Source organism: Monodelphis domestica, chromosome 1, assembly GCF_027887165.1.
Source record: "Monodelphis domestica isolate mMonDom1 chromosome 1, mMonDom1.pri, whole genome shotgun sequence".
Classification (NCBI taxonomy): domain Eukaryota; kingdom Metazoa; phylum Chordata; class Mammalia; order Didelphimorphia; family Didelphidae; genus Monodelphis; species Monodelphis domestica.
In genome coordinates, this window is record NC_077227.1 from 388,492,246 (window position 1) to 388,510,566 (window position 18,321).

Here is an 18,321-nt window from a genome sequence, read left to right on the forward strand (position 1 = left end):
AGTAGGGAGAGCAGGGTCATAAAAACTTAAGAGAGAAGAGTATTAAGGTTAAAAGGGTTATCAGCACCGTCAAAGGCTGCAGAAAGGTCAAAAAGAATGAGTGTGAAAAGGCCATTAAAGTTAACAATTAAAAGATCATTAATAACTAGAGTTTTGGATGAATATTGAGATCGGAAACCAGACTGCAAAGAGTGAAGAAGAGAATGAATCATGTCTGACATACAGAGTCTTCTTGGGTTTTTAGAAAGACTTCCAGTTACTGCAGAAAGAGGTGACCTGGATTCAAATCTTGAGTATATCACTGGGTGACCTTCGGCAAGTGACTTCCTCTGTCTGGCCAACAACTTTCTATATAAATTGGGTCTTCTGAGACACTACCAACCTCACCGTTATTGTGAAGAAAGTTCTTAGAGAACACTGAAGCTTTATAGCTTTATATGGAGCTACATAATAGCTAGAAACGGGAGCTATTATTCTATTCCTAGCTCCGAAATCCTAGTTGTCAAGTCACTTCACTTCTCTGGGTCTCAGTTTTCCAAACTGTAAAATGGGAACAATATTTTCCTAATAGGTAAAACTAAGGGGATGGACTTCTAGCTCAAAATCTACGCACCAACCTCACAGCGCCGCCGGAGGGAAAGGGTAACTTTACAGCGCGGAGGATGCGAATGGAGACTTTGTACACCAGAAACTAGCCCAGGCACAATAGCAGGAAGTGAATTCTGGGTCTTGTAGTCATCGAGGAATGTGGCCAGCTCTCCTGCGGGGTCTAGGGAAGCACTATCTTCAAAGAGATCAGCCTAGTATATTGCTAGGGCTGTGGCACTGCGGTCCTATGGCAGATACCAATGGGACTGCAGATCAGCTTTTTAGATGACTGCTTGCCTAATCCAATCGGCTCCAGGAAAGGTGCGTGTCCCCTTTAAAAGGGGGGGCGGAGGGAATGAGTAAATCTCCAGCTGCAGCACAGCTGGATTGAAGCAGCAGCTTCAGGGCGGGATTTTGCGGGGTCTGGGAGGTGACTTGGGCTCCTCCTCTGGCTCAGGCACAGGCTCAGCTTCAGCTTCAGCTTCTAACTCCTGCTCTAGGTCGATCCCAGACTCCAGCTCCAGTTCATGGCTCCGCGGTCCCTTAGCCATGTTATACTATTGCTGGGTGGTGCTGTGGCCGTGCTGGGCTCCATGCTCTTCTTTGTATGGAAGGCCTACTTCAGCGACGGCAGCGGGCGGCGGCGGCGACCCTGGTGGGAAGCAGAGCTGAGCCCCTATGTGGGGGAGGTGAGCGGGATGGCCAGGCGGGGCAAGCGGAGAGGTAGGGGTTGGGGGGAGGGGTGTATTAGAGGGTGGGGGACACGACCCTAACCCGGAGCCTGGACCGAAATACAGGGAACAATACTCTCAAGGACCAACTCAGGGTGGAGCAAATGTCACCCAACCACTCCACCTCTTGGGAGAGGGGCTTACAACAGGCTGGGTTCTCTATGTGCACCGGTGTGCCTACACATCGGTGATTTTGTGTGGGTATCTGTGTGTGCATAGTTTTGTCCCATTTGATGTGTTTGAGTGTGCCCATATTTCTTTTCACGGGACTGCTCCAACCTGGGTCAGTGTTCTCTATCCACATGGTATGTTCTAAGGTCTTTAAGCCACCCTACCTTAGACACCTGGGCAATTCTTAGGGCAATCTAATTTTCTTACTGCTACTATCTCTAGGTATGAAGCTAAAAGGGCTGTTAGAGATGGGCTAATTCTAATACCCTAATTTTACCGATGAGGAGACTCATCTTCCTAAGTGTGGGGGTTTAGCCAGGGTCTAAGAGGGAAAAGCAGGACTCAAATTTATATATTTCCAGAATCCACTTAATCTTCGTACTTTGTTCCTGTTAGCTGATCAAAGCCTAGTCTCCTGCTGGTCCCTGTTAACAAATGGAGAACTTGCTTTTCTCTTATCTTTCAGAATTCCAAAGATAAATGTATAGCCCGGGGAGATTTTGGGGGAAAGTTCTCTCCCTCAAACCAGTGGCTGTGTAGTCCAAGAATCTTAAAAAATCCACAGCTCTTTTCCTAGGGGAGGGTCACCCAGACCTCTTCTTGGTAGCTTCGGAAGCCAGCGGTGGTGTGGCTACTGTTTGGAGTGTGTTAATGACTTTTTCACCTTAATACCCTCTTCAGAATAGAGAGCTGCTGCTGCTGCTGTTGCTGCTGCCTTCTCAAATATAACCCTTTCTTGAAGAACAAGTAAGAGTTCCCGGGGTTCTAGTGTCTCCCAAGGAAGAGCACAAGATACAAAGCCTGCATTTTCCATTCTGATCCCATGTCTCTGAAATCTGCTTTCTCTGCAGCTGGATCCAGATGAGCGACAGGTCCTGGTGTTGGGTCTGGATGGGGCTGGAAAAAGCACCATTCTTCACTGCCTCTCTGGTCATGGAGCCAAAGAACGCATGGCTCCCACCTGGGGTTTCAACTCTGTTCGGCTTCCCACTGAGAGCTTCCAGATGGATTTGCTAGAGGGTGAGCTTGGCATAGCCAATGCCCATACCTATCTGTGGCCTTTCAGGAGAAGGAATGGGGGTGGGGGTGGGGTGGAGCCAATATGGCTGCTTAGTGGCAGCAAAAACTGAAACCACTCTGTCAATCTTTTAAGAGAAGGAATGGGGGAAAATAATTATGAGGTACTCCAGAAGTCAAAGAAAAATAAGTTGGTTTATACATATTCTGCCAAGTCTTGAGCACCAGCTCAAGAGAAGACTCATGAAATCACAAAATGTCACAACTGGAAGGGTTATCAGAGGTTTCCCCGTCTCAGGAAGCTGTCTTTTGGAGGAGACAAAACTAAGACGTGAAATAATTAGGCAGTAATATAAGTCACTATATATACACTGGAGAACTAGAGTATGTTGTACAGACATGTGTGAGGCTGGGAGAAAGTCTGTGTGGGCTGGAATAGTTGAGAAAGGATTGTTGGAGATGTAGGAGCTCCAGCTGGTTGCTGTAGGATTTGGATGGGAAGAAAAGAGAAGGATTTTTCAGGTTCAGGGAAGGTCTGTCCAAGCAAAGATAGAGAGTTAGGAAAAAGCCAGGTGTATTAAGGGAACAACAAAGACCTTGCAACAGGTATATTTATTAGGTGCCTTCCAGGCACAATAGTCAACATTAAGAATCAGGACTGGAACTATGAGTACATAATCTCCCAGGTGAGCAATGAGAGTCAGCACCTTCTCATTTAGCCCGAGAGCTGGCTAGAACGGAGAGATTCTATCTCTTAAGGAGACAATAACTTACCCAGGAAGCCAGTCAGAATGTATCAAAGATGGATCTTGAATCCTGATTTTCTGACTTCAAGGTCAGCTTTCTATCTCTCAATGGCAAAGGATATAAAGAAAAAAATAAAAACAGGTTCTCCCCTGAAGGAGTTTACATTCTGCAGTGCTGAGGACAAAACCTATATGCAAGTAAGTAAACACAAAATATATACAAAGTAGCTTTACTGGAATGGGGATCACTAACAACTGGGGGAATTAAGATCTCTTTCCTTAGGGGGTGAGCAAGGTTTCCTTGGCAGAGGAACCCTCAGGGGGAGGGACTTAGCTGAAATGAAAATGTTGTATGTGGGTGAGATGAGACAAAATGATGAGACTGGCCCAGAGGTCAGAAAGAAAATGTGTGTTTCTAAGGTCACCAAGATGGTGACTTCACAAACTCACTACCAGTATGATGTGGTAGAGAGAACACTTGATATGGAATCAGTCTGAGTTTGCTTCCTGGTCTGCTGTTTTTTACCTTTTTTGCAAATTCCTTCACCACTCTGGATTTCAGTTTCTTGATATATAAAATGAGAGATTTGAATCAGATCAAGGTTTCTTAATCTGGGTTCTATGGATAATGGATATATTTCAGTGGATCTGCAAGTTTAAATATACATGTGTGTATATATATATATTAATATAATTGATTTCCCTTGTTTTTTAAAATTTTGTTTATTGCATTAAAGTTCCCAGGCACCTCCCTCCTCTTCCTATCCACACTAGAGAAGGTATTGTTTGACAAAAAGGTCTGTGTTTTTTTAAAAATAAGACTGCTCAGATGAGCCATTTCTCAACTGACAAATTGGCAAAAGATATGAACTGATTTTCTTTGTAATCCATGTGTTTTATTTTGCACATTTAATATTATCCAATGAAGGAGCCCATAGATTTCACCAGACTGCAAGGACCCAAAACAAGATTAAGAATACTGGCTTCGATGATCTCCAGGACCTTTCTACTATTAACCCTATGATCCTTCTGTTTGTCCCTTCCTCCATCACTCCCTCTCAGTTGGTGGCAGCCAGAACCTGCGGTTTTACTGGAAGGAGTTCCTGAGCCAGGCGGATGTGCTAGTGTTTGTGGTGGACTCTGCTGACAGGCTACGGCTGCCCTGTGCTCGGCAAGAGCTACATATGCTGTTGGCGGAAGATCCAGACCTGCCTGTGGTTGTGGTAGCCAATAAACAGGTGAGTGAGCATGCTCCTGGGGGATGAAGCAAGATCTTTAACATCTTAACACCAACTCAGGTATGCTGATTCAAGGATTTCAATAATAATAACTATATTGATTGCTAAATTTTTGCTAAACTAAATTTTTATTAATTTTTCATATTGCCATAATTTCTTCAATCTCATTTCCCCTTCCCCTTCCAAAGAACCATCCTATATAATAAATAATATTTTAGAAGACAACTAAAGGGGAGAATAAGCATAATTGATTAGAACATCAAAATAGTATGAAAATGTACAATGTACCATAATTGTTGACTTCTTACCTCTGCAAAGGTGTAGTGTGTGTGTATATGTTCTCATGTCTTCTTTTGAGCCAGGCTTGCTCTTTGTAATTTTGTAGCATTCACTTGTGTGTCTGTGTATGTACTCGAGCACAAGTGCATGTGTGGTTCTTTCTATTTACATTATTGTCACCACATATATTATTTACTTTGCTTACTTCTCTCTGCTTTGGTTCATGGACATCTTTCCATTTTTCTCTATTTTTATCACATTCATTTCTTACAACAAAGGGTAATATTCTATCATTCACGCATGACGTTTTGTTGACCATTCCCTAGTTAGGCTTCAACTTTGTTTCCAGTTCTTTGCTACTACAAAAAGTACTGCTAGAAATACCTTAGTGTGTATATAAAGGGACTTTTCTTCCTATCAATGGCTCAAATGGGATTGCTGTAACTTCTCTAATGATTTAAGGTTTACAAGCTTTTCCTTCTCAACAACTTTCTGAGGTAATTAACACAAGCATTATTATTCTCACTTGTAAAGGAAGAAACTGAGCCTCAGCAAGAGTAATGGCCAAGGTAATTTCCTCATCTGTAAAATGGGGATAATAACAACACCTAACTGCCAAGTTGTTGTGAAGATAAAATGAGATGATGTTTGAAAAGTGCTTTGCAAAGCTTTAAGTGCTATATAAATGATAGCTGCTAGTCGAAGTAACTGAAATTTGAATCTGTTGTGGGATTTAGGAGTGGAAGAGAATCATCTACCTCTCTACCTCCCTACCAATATCGTGGAAGAAACCTCAGTTGTTCAAGTGGAGCTTGTCCAAAGTGACTCAGTCAGTAAATGCTATGACCAGGATTTAAACCTGTCTTTCAACTCCAAATCCATTGTTCATATTCCAATACCATAGCTGCACAGAGATGTTCCAATTTAGGGGCTTTACCTGTATAGAAGAGCATAAGTGTTTTAAAGATGGAACAAGTCATTAGAGATAATCTCATTGTATGGATAAGAGAATTGAGGACAAGGCAGGAAAATTAACTTCTTTAGCCTTTGTGTAAGGAAGATTAATCTGGCATTGGTGCTGAAGGATGAAGAGAAGGGAGAGTAGGTTGAAGGGCTTGTTAAGAAGCCAAAAGATTTTGTTTTCAATTTGCTTAAAGAGGAATTTGGTGTAGGGGAAAGAACCTTAGATTTGGATTTAAGGGACCTGACTTCAGACCTCAGCTCAGCTACTAACTACATGATCTTAGACTGAGAGCCACTTTTCTTCTTTGGGAATCACTTTTAGTGATCTATAAAATGAAATTCAAAAATCATTAATCACCTATATATGTTACAATCACACTGTATGCAAATCACTGTGCTAGGTGTTGAGCATATGAAAATAAAAGGAAAAAGTCTACACCTTCAAACTTACATTGGACTAGGGGTTGAAACCCAAGACTTGACTTCCAGTCCAGGGTTCACCCCCCTAAACTAGGCTGAGGGGTTCTAGAATGGAAGCAAGGAGGATAGGAAAGGGAAAGCTGACTATTGTGGATGAGGACATGATGAAAGAATTGGACTAGATGATGTCTAAGGCTCTTCCCATCTTTATAACTTAGAAGACTTTTTACTCATATAAAGCCCCTAAGCTGAAGCATTCTTTGAAACTTTGGTGTCCTGGAAAAGAAGAGTGAATTCACAGAAGACCTGGGTTGTAGATCCTCAGCCCTCCCTCCCCCTTTTTATCTAAGAATCAGTGTCTACAAGAGGAAGCATGGTGATTATGCATATATCATGATGGCAGGAGTGAAGTCAGTCAGTCAATAAACATTGGGTCCTACTAACTACATCTACATGCCAGATATAGTCTTAGGTTGAGGGAGCAGGGCATGAATACAAAGAAAGTCCTGGTCTTCAAGGAGCTCATTTTTTTTTTTAAACCCTTACCTTCCATCTTGGAATCAACACTGTGTTTTGGTTCCAAGGCAGAAGAGTGGTAAGGGCTAGGCAATGGGGATTAAGTGACTTGCCCAGGGTCACACAGCTGGGAAGTGTCTGAGGTCAGATATGAATCTCCCGTGTCTAGGCCTGACACTCAATCCACTGAGCCACCCAGCTGCCCCCTAAGGTGCTCACATTCTAATGGAAGAGACAACATACAACACTTTGTATATACAAGATCTATGCAATGAAAATTGAAGGCCATTCCAGAAGGAAGGCACCTTGGGGCAGGATGGGGAGAAGTAGGAGTGAGGAGTGAAGAAGCAAGTGTATCAGGAAAGGTCTACTGTAAGAAGTTAGGATTTAAACCGAGTCTTGCAGGAAGCTGGGGATGTCAGTTGGTAGAAGTAAAGAGAAAGAACTTGAGGGACAGGCAATGAAAGGGAATCCCTCCAGCAAGACCCACTGCTCTCTTATTTAATCAGTAAAGCTATCCAGGGACCCAGCAGTGTCTGGGCTAGGGGTGTGGAGTGGTAATGACAGCACAGGGGTAGAGAATAATGAAAAAGGAAGAAGGTGGTGTATATAATGGCAGGGAGATAGAGATGAGGGAAGGGTTCAGTCCTCACAAAGGGACTCCACTATTTTGCCCTCCTCAAACTCCTCTCACTCCAAGCAGGGCTAATGGATACATTCTCACTTCTGGGCTAACCCGACTATAGTGTAACAAATGTCATGGTGTTGTCATTCAGACTTGGCCCCCTCTTCATCTGTAGGACAAGAGTGAGGCCTTGAGTGTGGCTCAACTGCAGCAAGAACTGGACCTGCAAGCCTTTGGCCAGCGTGAATTCTTCTTGCTGCCAGCCAGCATTCCCCCAGCTGGGCCAGGCTCTTCACCCCCAAGTATTCACCATGTCTGGACGCTGTTGTTGGACCTTCTCTCCCAAGCTTGACTGGAAATATACCTCCTGGGGTAAGGGCTCACCACTCAGCTTCCCACCCAGCCCAGGTCTCCAGCAGTTACGTTAACTTTCAGGTTGGAAAGGTGCTTTCCTGAGGATCCCTGAAAGCCCTTAATTTGGAGTCAAGACCTAGGTTCCAACCTAGACTTTTCTAGATAATACTTGTTTCTTTAAGGAAGTTGCTTCATCTCTGTGGGCCTATATCCAGATCATCTGTATGATGAGGGATTGGACCAAAGTGGTTCCTTTCAGGTCTAAAATCCTCTGAGGAAAATAATTTTGGACCCTGGATTAGCTCTATACAACTGGCTTCTTCTTTTCCTTAGGCTCCTGGGCTTAATCTGGACTCCCAAGAATAAGATCCATGCAGAGACACATTCTTTCTGCTTCCTGTACCTGGGATGACTAGGGCAGTGGTCACTTTCCAGGGAGCCCCTCCAGGGTGAAGATCTTTTTTTGGGGTCTGCTTTCTTACAATGGCCCTCAGCTCTTGCCACAAAGTGGCCCTTTAGAACCTGCCTACAGTGCCAAACCATCTCAAATAGGAAGTGGTTTATTAATGATACTACAGTATAATGAAATAGAGCACTTGATTTGGAGTCAGATTACCTGGGCAAATCTGTGTTATTTATAATCCACATGATGGCAAGGAAGTGGCTTATCCTCCTTGAACCTCCTTCATCTCTAATTGGCATGGGGATTAGAGAACCCCCTGCCTCACAGGGCCCTGGTAAGGCTCATAACTTGGTGCTACTGATCTCATAGGGTTGTGAAATATTTTCTGAACCATAAAGTACCCCAGAAATATAAGCTATTATTTAAATTTTTACTATTGAGGAAGCATGATATAGTGGGGGGTAGAGAGAGCTGGCCTGGGAGTTTTCCTGGGTTCAAGCCTGCCTTAGACTTATACTGGCTATGCAGCCCTAGTTGTTACTTTGCTTCTCTTGGATTACAAATGACAAAAGTTGCCTACCTTCATTGGCAGAAGGTTCTTCCCTGAGAATTTCCTACACCACTGAAATCACAGGTCTGGGCCAATTCCACAATTATCTTTTATTATTATTGTTTTTCATGGTTTGATTTGCTTCATGGGTTGTCACAAAAGTGAATGAGGAAAGAAAAGATGGTATGATTTTTAGGTGGGCCCTGCAGAGAGATCTACTGGGCTTAGAATTGAACAAAAGAGAGTGGAATTGCCTTTGGGAAACTATAGCACTTTTAATGATCCCAATCTGCTGGCTGCTGCAAAAACCCTTCTTATGGGTGACAGTGAGGAGACTGAACAGTAAAGTGGTGACTGCAAAAAAGGTACATATTAGTAGTAATGAACTTGAGGAATGGTATAGAGTATTCTGGTGACCAGATGTGGACGGGTCATGAAGTGAAAGATAAGGACAGCCATGTCATCTAAAAAATATTTTTAAAAGCCTTCCAGCACACCGGACAGAGCATCTATGGAACATGTTGATGGACGGCATGCGAGATGGCTGCAATTAATAACAGGTTAAAATCTGAACCCATGGAGGAAGTACTTATGCTAATGAGATCTTGGTTTTGTCAAGATTTCAAATTTTGGTTTTTCATCCTTTAAGGTCTCAGGATCTGACTACCTGATGTACAGTACTTGTGAAGTTCTTTTTCCTTCAAATCAGCTGATAGCTCATTTCATGAAAGCTACTGTATGACAGTCTTATTCTTAGTGCTGGGAATATAGATACAAATGGTCCTTTATTCAGAAGCCTTCCGTCCAGAAAGTGTAAAATGAAATCCTCGAAATCTTATTCCTTTCCCTAGCCTCCTGGAGGCAGATACCAACAGTTCACATCTAAAGTTACTTCTAGGCCCTTGCCCATCACTGGGCTCTGGCCCTAACCTATTCTGATCAATGTGTTTCCACATTGGGCTGAGGTAGTCTAAAACAGAACATATTATTATTTCAGTGATTAATATTGAGTATAAGTTCTCCAAGGAGGATCTGCAGGTTCTGGGAGGGGGGATGCCAAGTCTTGAGCTTACTTGCTTCTTGACCTAGTCAGGGAAGAAGAGTTAACATTTGTGGACACTAATAAGAGGCCTTTCCTCTTTCCTGAGGTCTCCCTGTTACTATATTGTGGCCTTGGCCAGCTCTGACATCTCTCCAGCTCCCTTCCTCAGGACTGTGACACTCCAAAACAAGCACAAACCTTGTTAGAATGAAGATGGAAGAATGGAGGCAGCTGTTGTGTAGTACATTGAGTCGGAAGACCTAGGTATGAGTTGTGCTTTGTATGTGACTTTAGCTAAGTCACTTCATCTTCTTGAGTCCTGTTTCCCTAACTATAAAAATAAAGGAGATAAGAGTAGATGAACTCAAAGATTCTGTCCAGCTTTAAAATCTCATCTTGTGTATTCTTCCAGACTATGGAGAATGAAGCTATCAATGTACTTACTGTGTATTAACTATTCCACATATGTTCTAATGGGTTCAGAAAACTGCTTAGTGAAATCATGCCATGAGGCCAGCAGGGCTGGGCTTGAGCCTCAGCCCAATACAGCAACCCCCCCCAAGTTTGTTGGTGCTGCTACTCATATCCTAGATGGTTAGCATGGTCGGGAAGAGCAAAATGACTAAAACTATGGATATCTTTAACGTAATAGCCTGTTGAAGAGGGCAAGGGAGCTAGTCCCCACTGGGCTTTTAGACCTTTGAAGGCCATGAAGTTGAATAGTGTAATGGTGTCAACTGTTAATGAACTTGCTTGCAGTGAGATTTCAGATCTAGACTAGCTCTGTCTGACACTTATCAGGCTAGCACTCTCAGGGAATGCAAACAAATTCTAAATTCTAGTAAAAATAATCAAATGTTTTAAAGCCAAGTACAGTGTGAATTTTAATTTACCTATGCCAAAGTTCCCCTTGAAGTACTTAATAATCTTATTGGAAATATGTTAAAGCATAGAATACTTGTATTGGAGTCAAGAGGCCTGGATTCTCTGCTCAGCTCTACTACTAACTGCATGTGATTTCAGGTTTCCCCTTTGTTGTACCCCATCGGGTCAAATGGATTAGACTAGATGATCCCTAGGTCCTTTCCAGCTTTGAAATGCTAGGGTTCTAATCTCTCAATTCCCCACATTGACAACTGTGATATAAAGCTAGTTTTAAATGGTCACAGGAAATAAAAATTTGGCATGGGCCACATCAAATAAAAGCAATTTGTTTTCTCCATTAGGAAAAATATCTATTTCCTTGCTTTCTAGATTTAAGGGGAAAAAGTTGGGAAGAGTAAATTTTTATTAGGTAAATACAAAGTTACAAAAAAATAAATTTTGCTTTCATAATTCAGCTAAATTAGAGGAGCAAGATAAAATGAGGTAGTGAATGAAAGATGGCTTAATAAGCTTGGAAGTTTGTCTTAGAGGAAAACATACTCCTGATACCCTACTGTCAACTTCTTCTGTAGACATAAATGATCACTGTCACTTGAAATTCTAATTAACTTGCCAGTCATTAGAAATGTCATTTCCCATGGAGTCTTTATAAAGGTTAATTTGTGAGACAAATATTGATTTAAGATATGTCCTTTGCAATTTTAGAGGTATCTGGGTCCTTTAGCTATCAATGATTTTCTGTCTTTCCTTTTGTTTATGGACCATGGCTGCCTTAATTGTATAACTGAATATTATATTTGGAACCAGTATTGATGTTTTTCCTTATGAAAAAAATTCAATTGAATTGGGGCCATTTCAGTTTTAAAAGCTTCACTGGAAATATTCTTCAGGCATGATGATGCTCCATAGGAGAGCCAGAAACTCCTGGGAGCTGTTATCCAGGCTACAGGGTGCCCAAAGACAGCATTACCATCTCTTTTAGAGGTGTCAGTTGAGTTAAAAGCTTTCCTCCTAATTGGTACCTAATAGGACCCAACAGGAACATCAACATTATTTGCTAAGGACTTGAAGGGGCCTTTTAGCTGCCTTCTAGTTCTCTTGGTGCTTCTTTCCCCAGATACTCTTAAGCAATTTTTCTCGCGCAAGTCTCTAACCCTTATCCTATCCAAACTTAGCTCACAAATTATTCTGTTAAAACAACCCTGGCAACTGATTCCTTTTACTGCCTTAATTCTATGCAGCTAGTATTCCCCACCACACCCCCCATCGTGTCTGCTTTGTTCTAATTTGTCATAGATACCAATGTGCCCTTCTCCAATCCCAAACTTACTTAACTTGAAGTTAGAGGAGCTGCATCATTGAAAACAACATTGAGCTCCTGTCTTTAGACTCTAAACTATATTAAAAACCTCTTAAGTGACAGAGGACTTAAAAATGAGAAGGTATCCAAGATATTACCCAACTTAATGCCAACATTTTATAGTCCAATGTCCATGAAGGAATGTGCCCAAGATCATGAAGGAAGGAAATAGGAAGGCTAGGATCTGAATCCAGATCTTTCTTTCCACCCTAACAGTTTAGGCAGTTTAAATGCTTCCTGATGGTCTGAAAAATTTATCAACTGCTCCTCATGACTAGCATCTTTCAGCCTGGTTCTAGAACTAAACCTTTTTCACAAAGGGGGAAGAGGTAAACACATTAGCATATTGCTCTAAACAGATTTTTCTTCAAATTATATTTACATAACTAATATTCAAGACATAAACATACTTAGTAGAGATGCCAGAGGTAACTTCTTGAGCCCTTCTTCCTAATCTATAAAACAAAGGGGCGAAAACTAATCTACATAGCCTATAAAAAAAGTGAAGATAACAAAAATGAGAATAGGGAAGAATAAAAACTTTCATAGGAAACAATTTCAATATGGTACTTATGGCAATTTTTTTCAGGGTATGTGTTTTTCTTCTAAAGAAACCTCATTTTAAGTTTTGTCAATGTGGGAAACCTAATTCATGTAACTCATTCAGCTAAATACACCCATGAAAATAATGTACAGTTTTGTATATCCAAGGAGAGCTCTTTACACTGCCCCCAGATGAAGTCTAGAAAATTAGTAGTCAAGGGAAACAATGCTGCTTCTGGCCAGGGCTTTGATAAAAAGGCCTTAACACCCAGAAATACTACAGACAAAACTAGCTGGCCACAACTGTAGCTTATAAAACACCAATTTTAGCTTGGTATCTCAACCTATTGTGAGGTCTAGGCAGGCTAGAAAATAGAGCAACACAGGACAAACAATGCTTCAACAGATAACATGTTGCTTTGGCTATATATTTGGCACTTTAAAATGTTTGAATGCCATTAAACCCAATGCATAATACAATAGTTAAAAACTATTAGGCCACAGAAAGGATCTGGGGTCAGAGAAAGGTTTGAATCTACCTGTATAATGTTGGAAGTCTTGCCACCTCTTTGGGTCAGTTCTTATCTACAAAATGGTGATATTTGCAGCATTGATCCTCAAAGGTTATTGTGAGGTACTCAGAAGTAAGGTAAGAAAGAAAAAAACACTTTATATACTTCCAGTATGCTATATTGTCCACTATTATTATCCTAAACTATTCTCTGGGTTAGATCAGCAGCATTTCCTCTCAGATTTCTATAGATCACAATCACATTTTAGTTTTAATTTGATGACCAAGCATAAGTATGAGGCCTTTTGTTCTCAGGAGTTCTCTGATGTCTGTTTAGAAAAATGAATGGCTAACATCCAACCCTGAAAAGTCTCCTACCTAAGGTTATGTTTAACTTTTCTAAGGAGGTGTAACAAACTGGATTTATTGGTGGCTGAAATGATTGTGAAGCTAAATGCCAGAAGTACAAAATAAAATTTTTTAAACCAGTGTTACTTAACATGATTTTGGTTTGAAAGAAACAGTATTGTGGGAAACTCGAGAGGCATGAAAGTGTTTTTACCTTTCTTTCCTTCCATCTCAAAATATTGATATTTTGCCTGAAGATAACTATGAGCACTGATTTCAGTTCCATAACAGGGATTTTAGGGATAACCTAATAATTAAGAGTTGTTGTCTCAAAGATAGGTTTCTCTATTGCTGGAGATTTAAGAAGTTGGGTCCCCTGAACAAGTGTTATACAAATAAAGACCTGTTCTACTGTCATCACAGAACAAAAAATATACAGCCAGGAGAGGCAGTATACAATGTAATACTTGAGTCTTTTTTTTTTTAATTTAATTAAAAAAAATTTTTTAACCCCTTACCTTCTGTCTTGGAGTCAATACTGTGTATTGGCTCCAAGGCAGAAGAATGGTAAGGAAGTAACTTGCCCAGGGCCACACAGCTGGGAAGTGTCTGAGGCCAAATTTGAACCTAGGACCTCCTGTCTCTAGGCCTAGGTCTCAATCCACTGAGCTACCCAGCTGCCCCCCTAATACTTGATTCTTAAGGCCTAAATACTTCCTACTAGCTAAGTATTCCTGAGCAAATAACTTTACCTCTTTTTGGCCTCACCCTTAAAATAGGGAAAATACAGCCTGAGGAATGTTTAGCCCAAAACAAACCTAGGTGGATCATGGCTTCAAGCATTTGAAAGGTTGCCTCTTTTCCCCTAGGGACCCAATGGGAAAGATGAACAGCCAGGCACATCTCCATCAAGGCTGGAAGGGTACTCTTAATAGGGATAACTGCCATCCGTCTTGTTCTAAAATTGACAGACAGGTATTTAAAAGCTTCAAATACCACATGAGCTTTAATGTTCCAAGACTTCATTTTAAAAAATCTCTTCAATAGAGGCAGCTTGTTGTGGCTTCTTCCCTTCCCCCCAACTCCCTAAAATTTGTTTTTTACTTCAAGAAGCAGAGTCTCTAGGATCCACCACTAGCTGGGAAGAAAAAATTGGGTAAAACCCTTAGGAAAGCATGGGAAGGAATCCTTTCTTACAGATGTATTTTTCCATCTAGTTCTCCAAGCCATCATTCCACCAAAGGCTCAACAAGTCACTTCGCTAAGACACAACTTGCTTGCAGCACAAAGCCCTTACTCTACTTCCATTTTGTTTTTCTCCAGGGAATCAATAAAGGTTTGAAACTCTTGAGGGTAAAAGCGTTTGTATACATTAATCTTGCTCTTGATCTGCTTTGGCGTATCTTGATAGTAATTCTTCTCATCCCGGGCCATTGCCTAAGAAGGAAAAAGAGGCAGAGAAATCACTATGAAAGTTCTTCCTACTACATATCTCTTTACTCCATCCAGACACATTGCTCAAATAGCAAAGCCAAAACTTACATAGGAATTTAGTCATCAACTAATACACCAAGCTGGTCGGCTAAATCTCAGAACTGAAGGATCCTGAAAGAGCTATTTTAGTAACTGACAGCTCTTATCAAAGGATCCCATACTTCAAATTCAGGCATTTTAGGAGAACCCAAATGCAAAACCATTTTTAGTCCTGCCAAAATCGGAGTGGGGAAAAAGAGGGCCACATGGTTTTCATGGTATGCATGAAGCACTGGGCTAAGGGGTTGACTGATATACTGGACTTATGAATAAGCACACCTAGGTAGATGTTCTGATAAGCTGTAGGCTGGGTTAAGTCACCTTACTTCTCTGAAAGTCAGTTTCCTCCTGTACAAAATAGGAGTAATATTTATACTGCCCTCCCAATAGGATTGTTATGACTAAAGAATATTATGACCCTTAAGTGTTTCATGAATAGGAATGATCACTTTTCTGTTCTGAGCAAAGTGCCCGTTGCCAATTCCCTATACATTTTGTTTGGACACATCAGTCACCCCCTAACAAATATGCCCTTTTTATCTTTTTTTATCAAAAAGTTAAGCAACGTCAGAAGCAAGTCTCATGCAGGTGCTTCGAAGGAAATCACACATGTTTACACAAGCCAAGTATAGCTACAGTGTCAGGATGCTAAGGCACTTGGGCATATGTTAAGGAGCAATGGCCCATCTGGGTAGGACCTAAGAGATTCAAGAGGTCCATGAATGTTCACCTTATAGTTCTCCCCATGATTCTCAACCATGTAGCGTACGTAGTCAATGAGGTCCCGCGAAAGGGTATTTCCCTTCTTCTCAGGCAGGCTTGCCTCTTCTTCCAGGTCTAGGGAGGAGAAAAAAAATTATATAGCCCAGCCTTTCCCTTTTAGAATCTCACCAATACATAACTCATCAACATCTTATAGGCCACTTAACCTATCTTCACAGGAGGCAGCTAAACTTCCATAAGGGAAGTACTTTATGTATTTCCTCATCAAAAAAAGGGATAAATAATATAGTGCAATTATGAGGAAATATTTTTTAAACCTTAAAAACACAACAAAACTAGGAGTTGTTATTGTTATCTGACAGGATATAGCTTCCTAAAGGAATTAGACATTACTTCAAGGCAACCAGGCCATCACTAAGAACTCAAATTCAGTCTCTTTCCCCTGAATCCCCCAACAGTACTACATAATAATTTTTGAGTATAAAACACATTTCAAACTATTAAGCTCTGAGAGCACCCCCCTCCCCCAACTCCTTTTATTTTCCCTTCCCAGTAAAGCAGAACAATAATTTTGGAGTCAAATTCTTTTACTTTCTATGTGACTTTGAACATATTAATTAACCTGAGTCTCAGTTTCCTCATCTGTAAAATAAATAAAAAAAAATAAAGTTGGATCAGAAGATATCAAGTTCAGTTCAGCTGAAAACTATCATCCTGGCATGGGTTCTGGTCCTACCTTTGCTACAAACTCTGGCAAGTTACATTTCCTTTCTTAGCCAGCAGTTTCCTCTTCTGACTCTCCATCCTATTATGACAAAGTACAATTAGCCTTTGTCAAAATGTGCTAAGAACTAAGTCTTCCAATTGCACAATGAACAACTCACAACCACCCAGCTAGACGAAGATAGGGATTTTTACTCCCAATTTATAAATAAAAAACAGGCTTAGGATGGTTAAGTATTACTTATGATGATATTAGTGGTGAAATTAAAATAGGAAGTCGGGTCTTCTAACATAATCTTGTAATGTTTCTAAAACAACCCAAAACAAGAAGGCTGCATAGGTGTGTACTCTGTATATGGTTATTTAAAAATTCTTTTTTTTAATTCCAAATCTGGAGATGACAAAATAGGAGGCTCGAAATGCAAGTGAGCATCATTAACCATCATACTTACCATTCAAGACATAGGGTTTCCGCACTATCTTCTTGGGCTTTTTTCCCTTGCTAACATCCACATCCATTAGTGTTATCTATGAACAAACAGACAGACAAACAAACAACCATGGTAATTATTGGGAGTCAGGCTAAAGACCGGAGGTCCTGAGTTCAAATTTGACCAAATTGAGTCCTAGTGGTGGGACCCTGGGCAAGTCACTTAAGCCCAACCTAGCCCTTCCTGCTCTTCTGCTTTAGAACCAATACAAGTATTGATTCTAAGACAGATGGTAATGGTTAAAAAAAAAAGGCTCCAGTGGTTCCCTTTTCTTGCTGCAAAGACAAATCTCTAAGTTTTTTTTTTTTTTAACCCTTACCTTGTCTTAGACTCATTATTGTGAATTGGTTTCCAATCCACTGGGCCATCCAACTCTCCCCATGTGTGCCCATTAGAATTTCTGGAGGGAGTGACATGATGATCATATTTTTTGGAATATCACTTTGGCAATTATTTGGGTGTCAAACTGAAAGAAGTAGAAAAAGGTCTAGAAATCCTGGAGGTAAGGAGACAAATTAATGAGGCTAAAAGTCAAGGCCTGAGATGAGAACTTGAGCAAGAGTAGTACCTGTGAGAATAAAGAGAAAACTCGTTAGAAAGATGATGTGAAAGCAAAATTGGGGGCAAATGTTTTTGCCTTTCTTTTGTTATCTCCAGCATATTCCTGGCACTTAATAAATGCTTGTTGAATGACTACTTGGAAATTTGGAGAGGCAACCAGGTGGCAGAGCAAGGCCTGGGGTCGGGAGGACCTGGGATTATACCTGGGCTCAAGAAACTTCTTAGCTGGGGGTGACCCTGGGCAATCAAGTCACTTATTCCCACTTGCTTAGCCAAGCTTGTCTTAAAGTTGTTACTAGATAGGTTTTTTAAAAAAGAAAATGTTTGGTGTGTGGGAGCGTGAGAAGTAGACTCTTATATGGACTGGGAACCTAGGTGTGTGACCAGCCAGCCATCAACATCTTCCACAGAAATGGGGGAAAATGAGTTCTACGGGGAATTGGGGATGCTTAAAGGATCCAGGGGCACGTACCTTTCTCTGAATAGGCACAGCCCGGTTGGGGTCCATGGCCAGGCCCATCTCCGCCAGGTTCTGCTGTACGGACTTGGAGCGATCCCAAGCATGACGGATGTGGGAGCTGTGGGAGAAGCCAGGCAATGAGTGAGACCCGGCCTCGCTTCTGGCACGCTCCCTGCCCCCTCAATGACCCAGCCCAAGTCCTCGCGCTCACCACTCAATCTTCGGCGCTGCTTTCTTCCGCGCGTTCCGGTTCAGCCGCTTACGGTTAACATTATAACCGAATTTCCGCCGTCGATTCTTTCCCTTCGCTTTAGGCATCTCAGCGACTCCGAGACCACAAGTTCCTAAGGCTCAAAAGCGCCCTACCGAAGGAGCTAATAACTCGTGTGGAAGCCCTTCTCTTCTACTTCCGCGGCAGCCGACGCAGTAGCCCAACGCATTTGCTACGCATGCTCTTGCGCACCCTTAGTGGAACGTGCCGAATAGCCTTTTGGGAAACGTGGTCTTAGCCGCCTGTAAAATACAACCCATAATCTTCCA

At 41.5% G+C, this 18,321-nt stretch overlaps 2 protein-coding genes across 4 annotated transcripts; one reads left to right on the forward strand and one right to left on the reverse strand.

The window, feature by feature from the left end:
- The first annotated feature begins 728 nt into the window (after positions 1-728).
- On the forward strand, positions 729-14,649 carry ARL10 (ADP ribosylation factor like GTPase 10). Of its 3 annotated transcripts, none has more exons than XM_056811633.1 (6): positions 730-909; positions 1,089-1,277; positions 2,342-2,510; positions 4,316-4,491; positions 7,470-7,666; positions 14,508-14,649. In XM_056811633.1, exons 1-5 carry the CDS (start codon positions 874-876, stop codon positions 7,644-7,646), a joined length of 747 nt encoding a protein of 248 aa, XP_056667611.1. In that variant the 5' UTR covers positions 730-873; the 3' UTR covers positions 7,647-7,666; positions 14,508-14,649. The 3 variants fall into 3 exon arrangements, with proteins under 3 accessions (XP_016279976.1, XP_056667611.1, XP_016279979.1); XM_016424493.2 differs by lacking the exon at positions 14,508-14,649 and adding an exon at positions 9,750-10,012; XM_016424490.2 differs by lacking the exon at positions 14,508-14,649 and having other exon boundaries at positions 729-909; positions 7,470-13,431.
- On the reverse strand, positions 14,269-18,126 carry NOP16 (NOP16 nucleolar protein). The gene is made up of 5 exons (XM_001370905.5): positions 17,993-18,126; positions 17,794-17,899; positions 16,722-16,797; positions 15,554-15,660; positions 14,269-14,727 (listed from the first exon to the last, which is right to left on the reverse strand). The coding sequence occupies exons 1-5, from the start codon at positions 18,097-18,099 to the stop codon at positions 14,584-14,586; spliced, it is 540 nt and encodes a 179-aa protein (XP_001370942.1). The 5' UTR covers positions 18,100-18,126; the 3' UTR covers positions 14,269-14,583.
- Between the last annotated feature and the right edge of the window lie 195 nt (positions 18,127-18,321).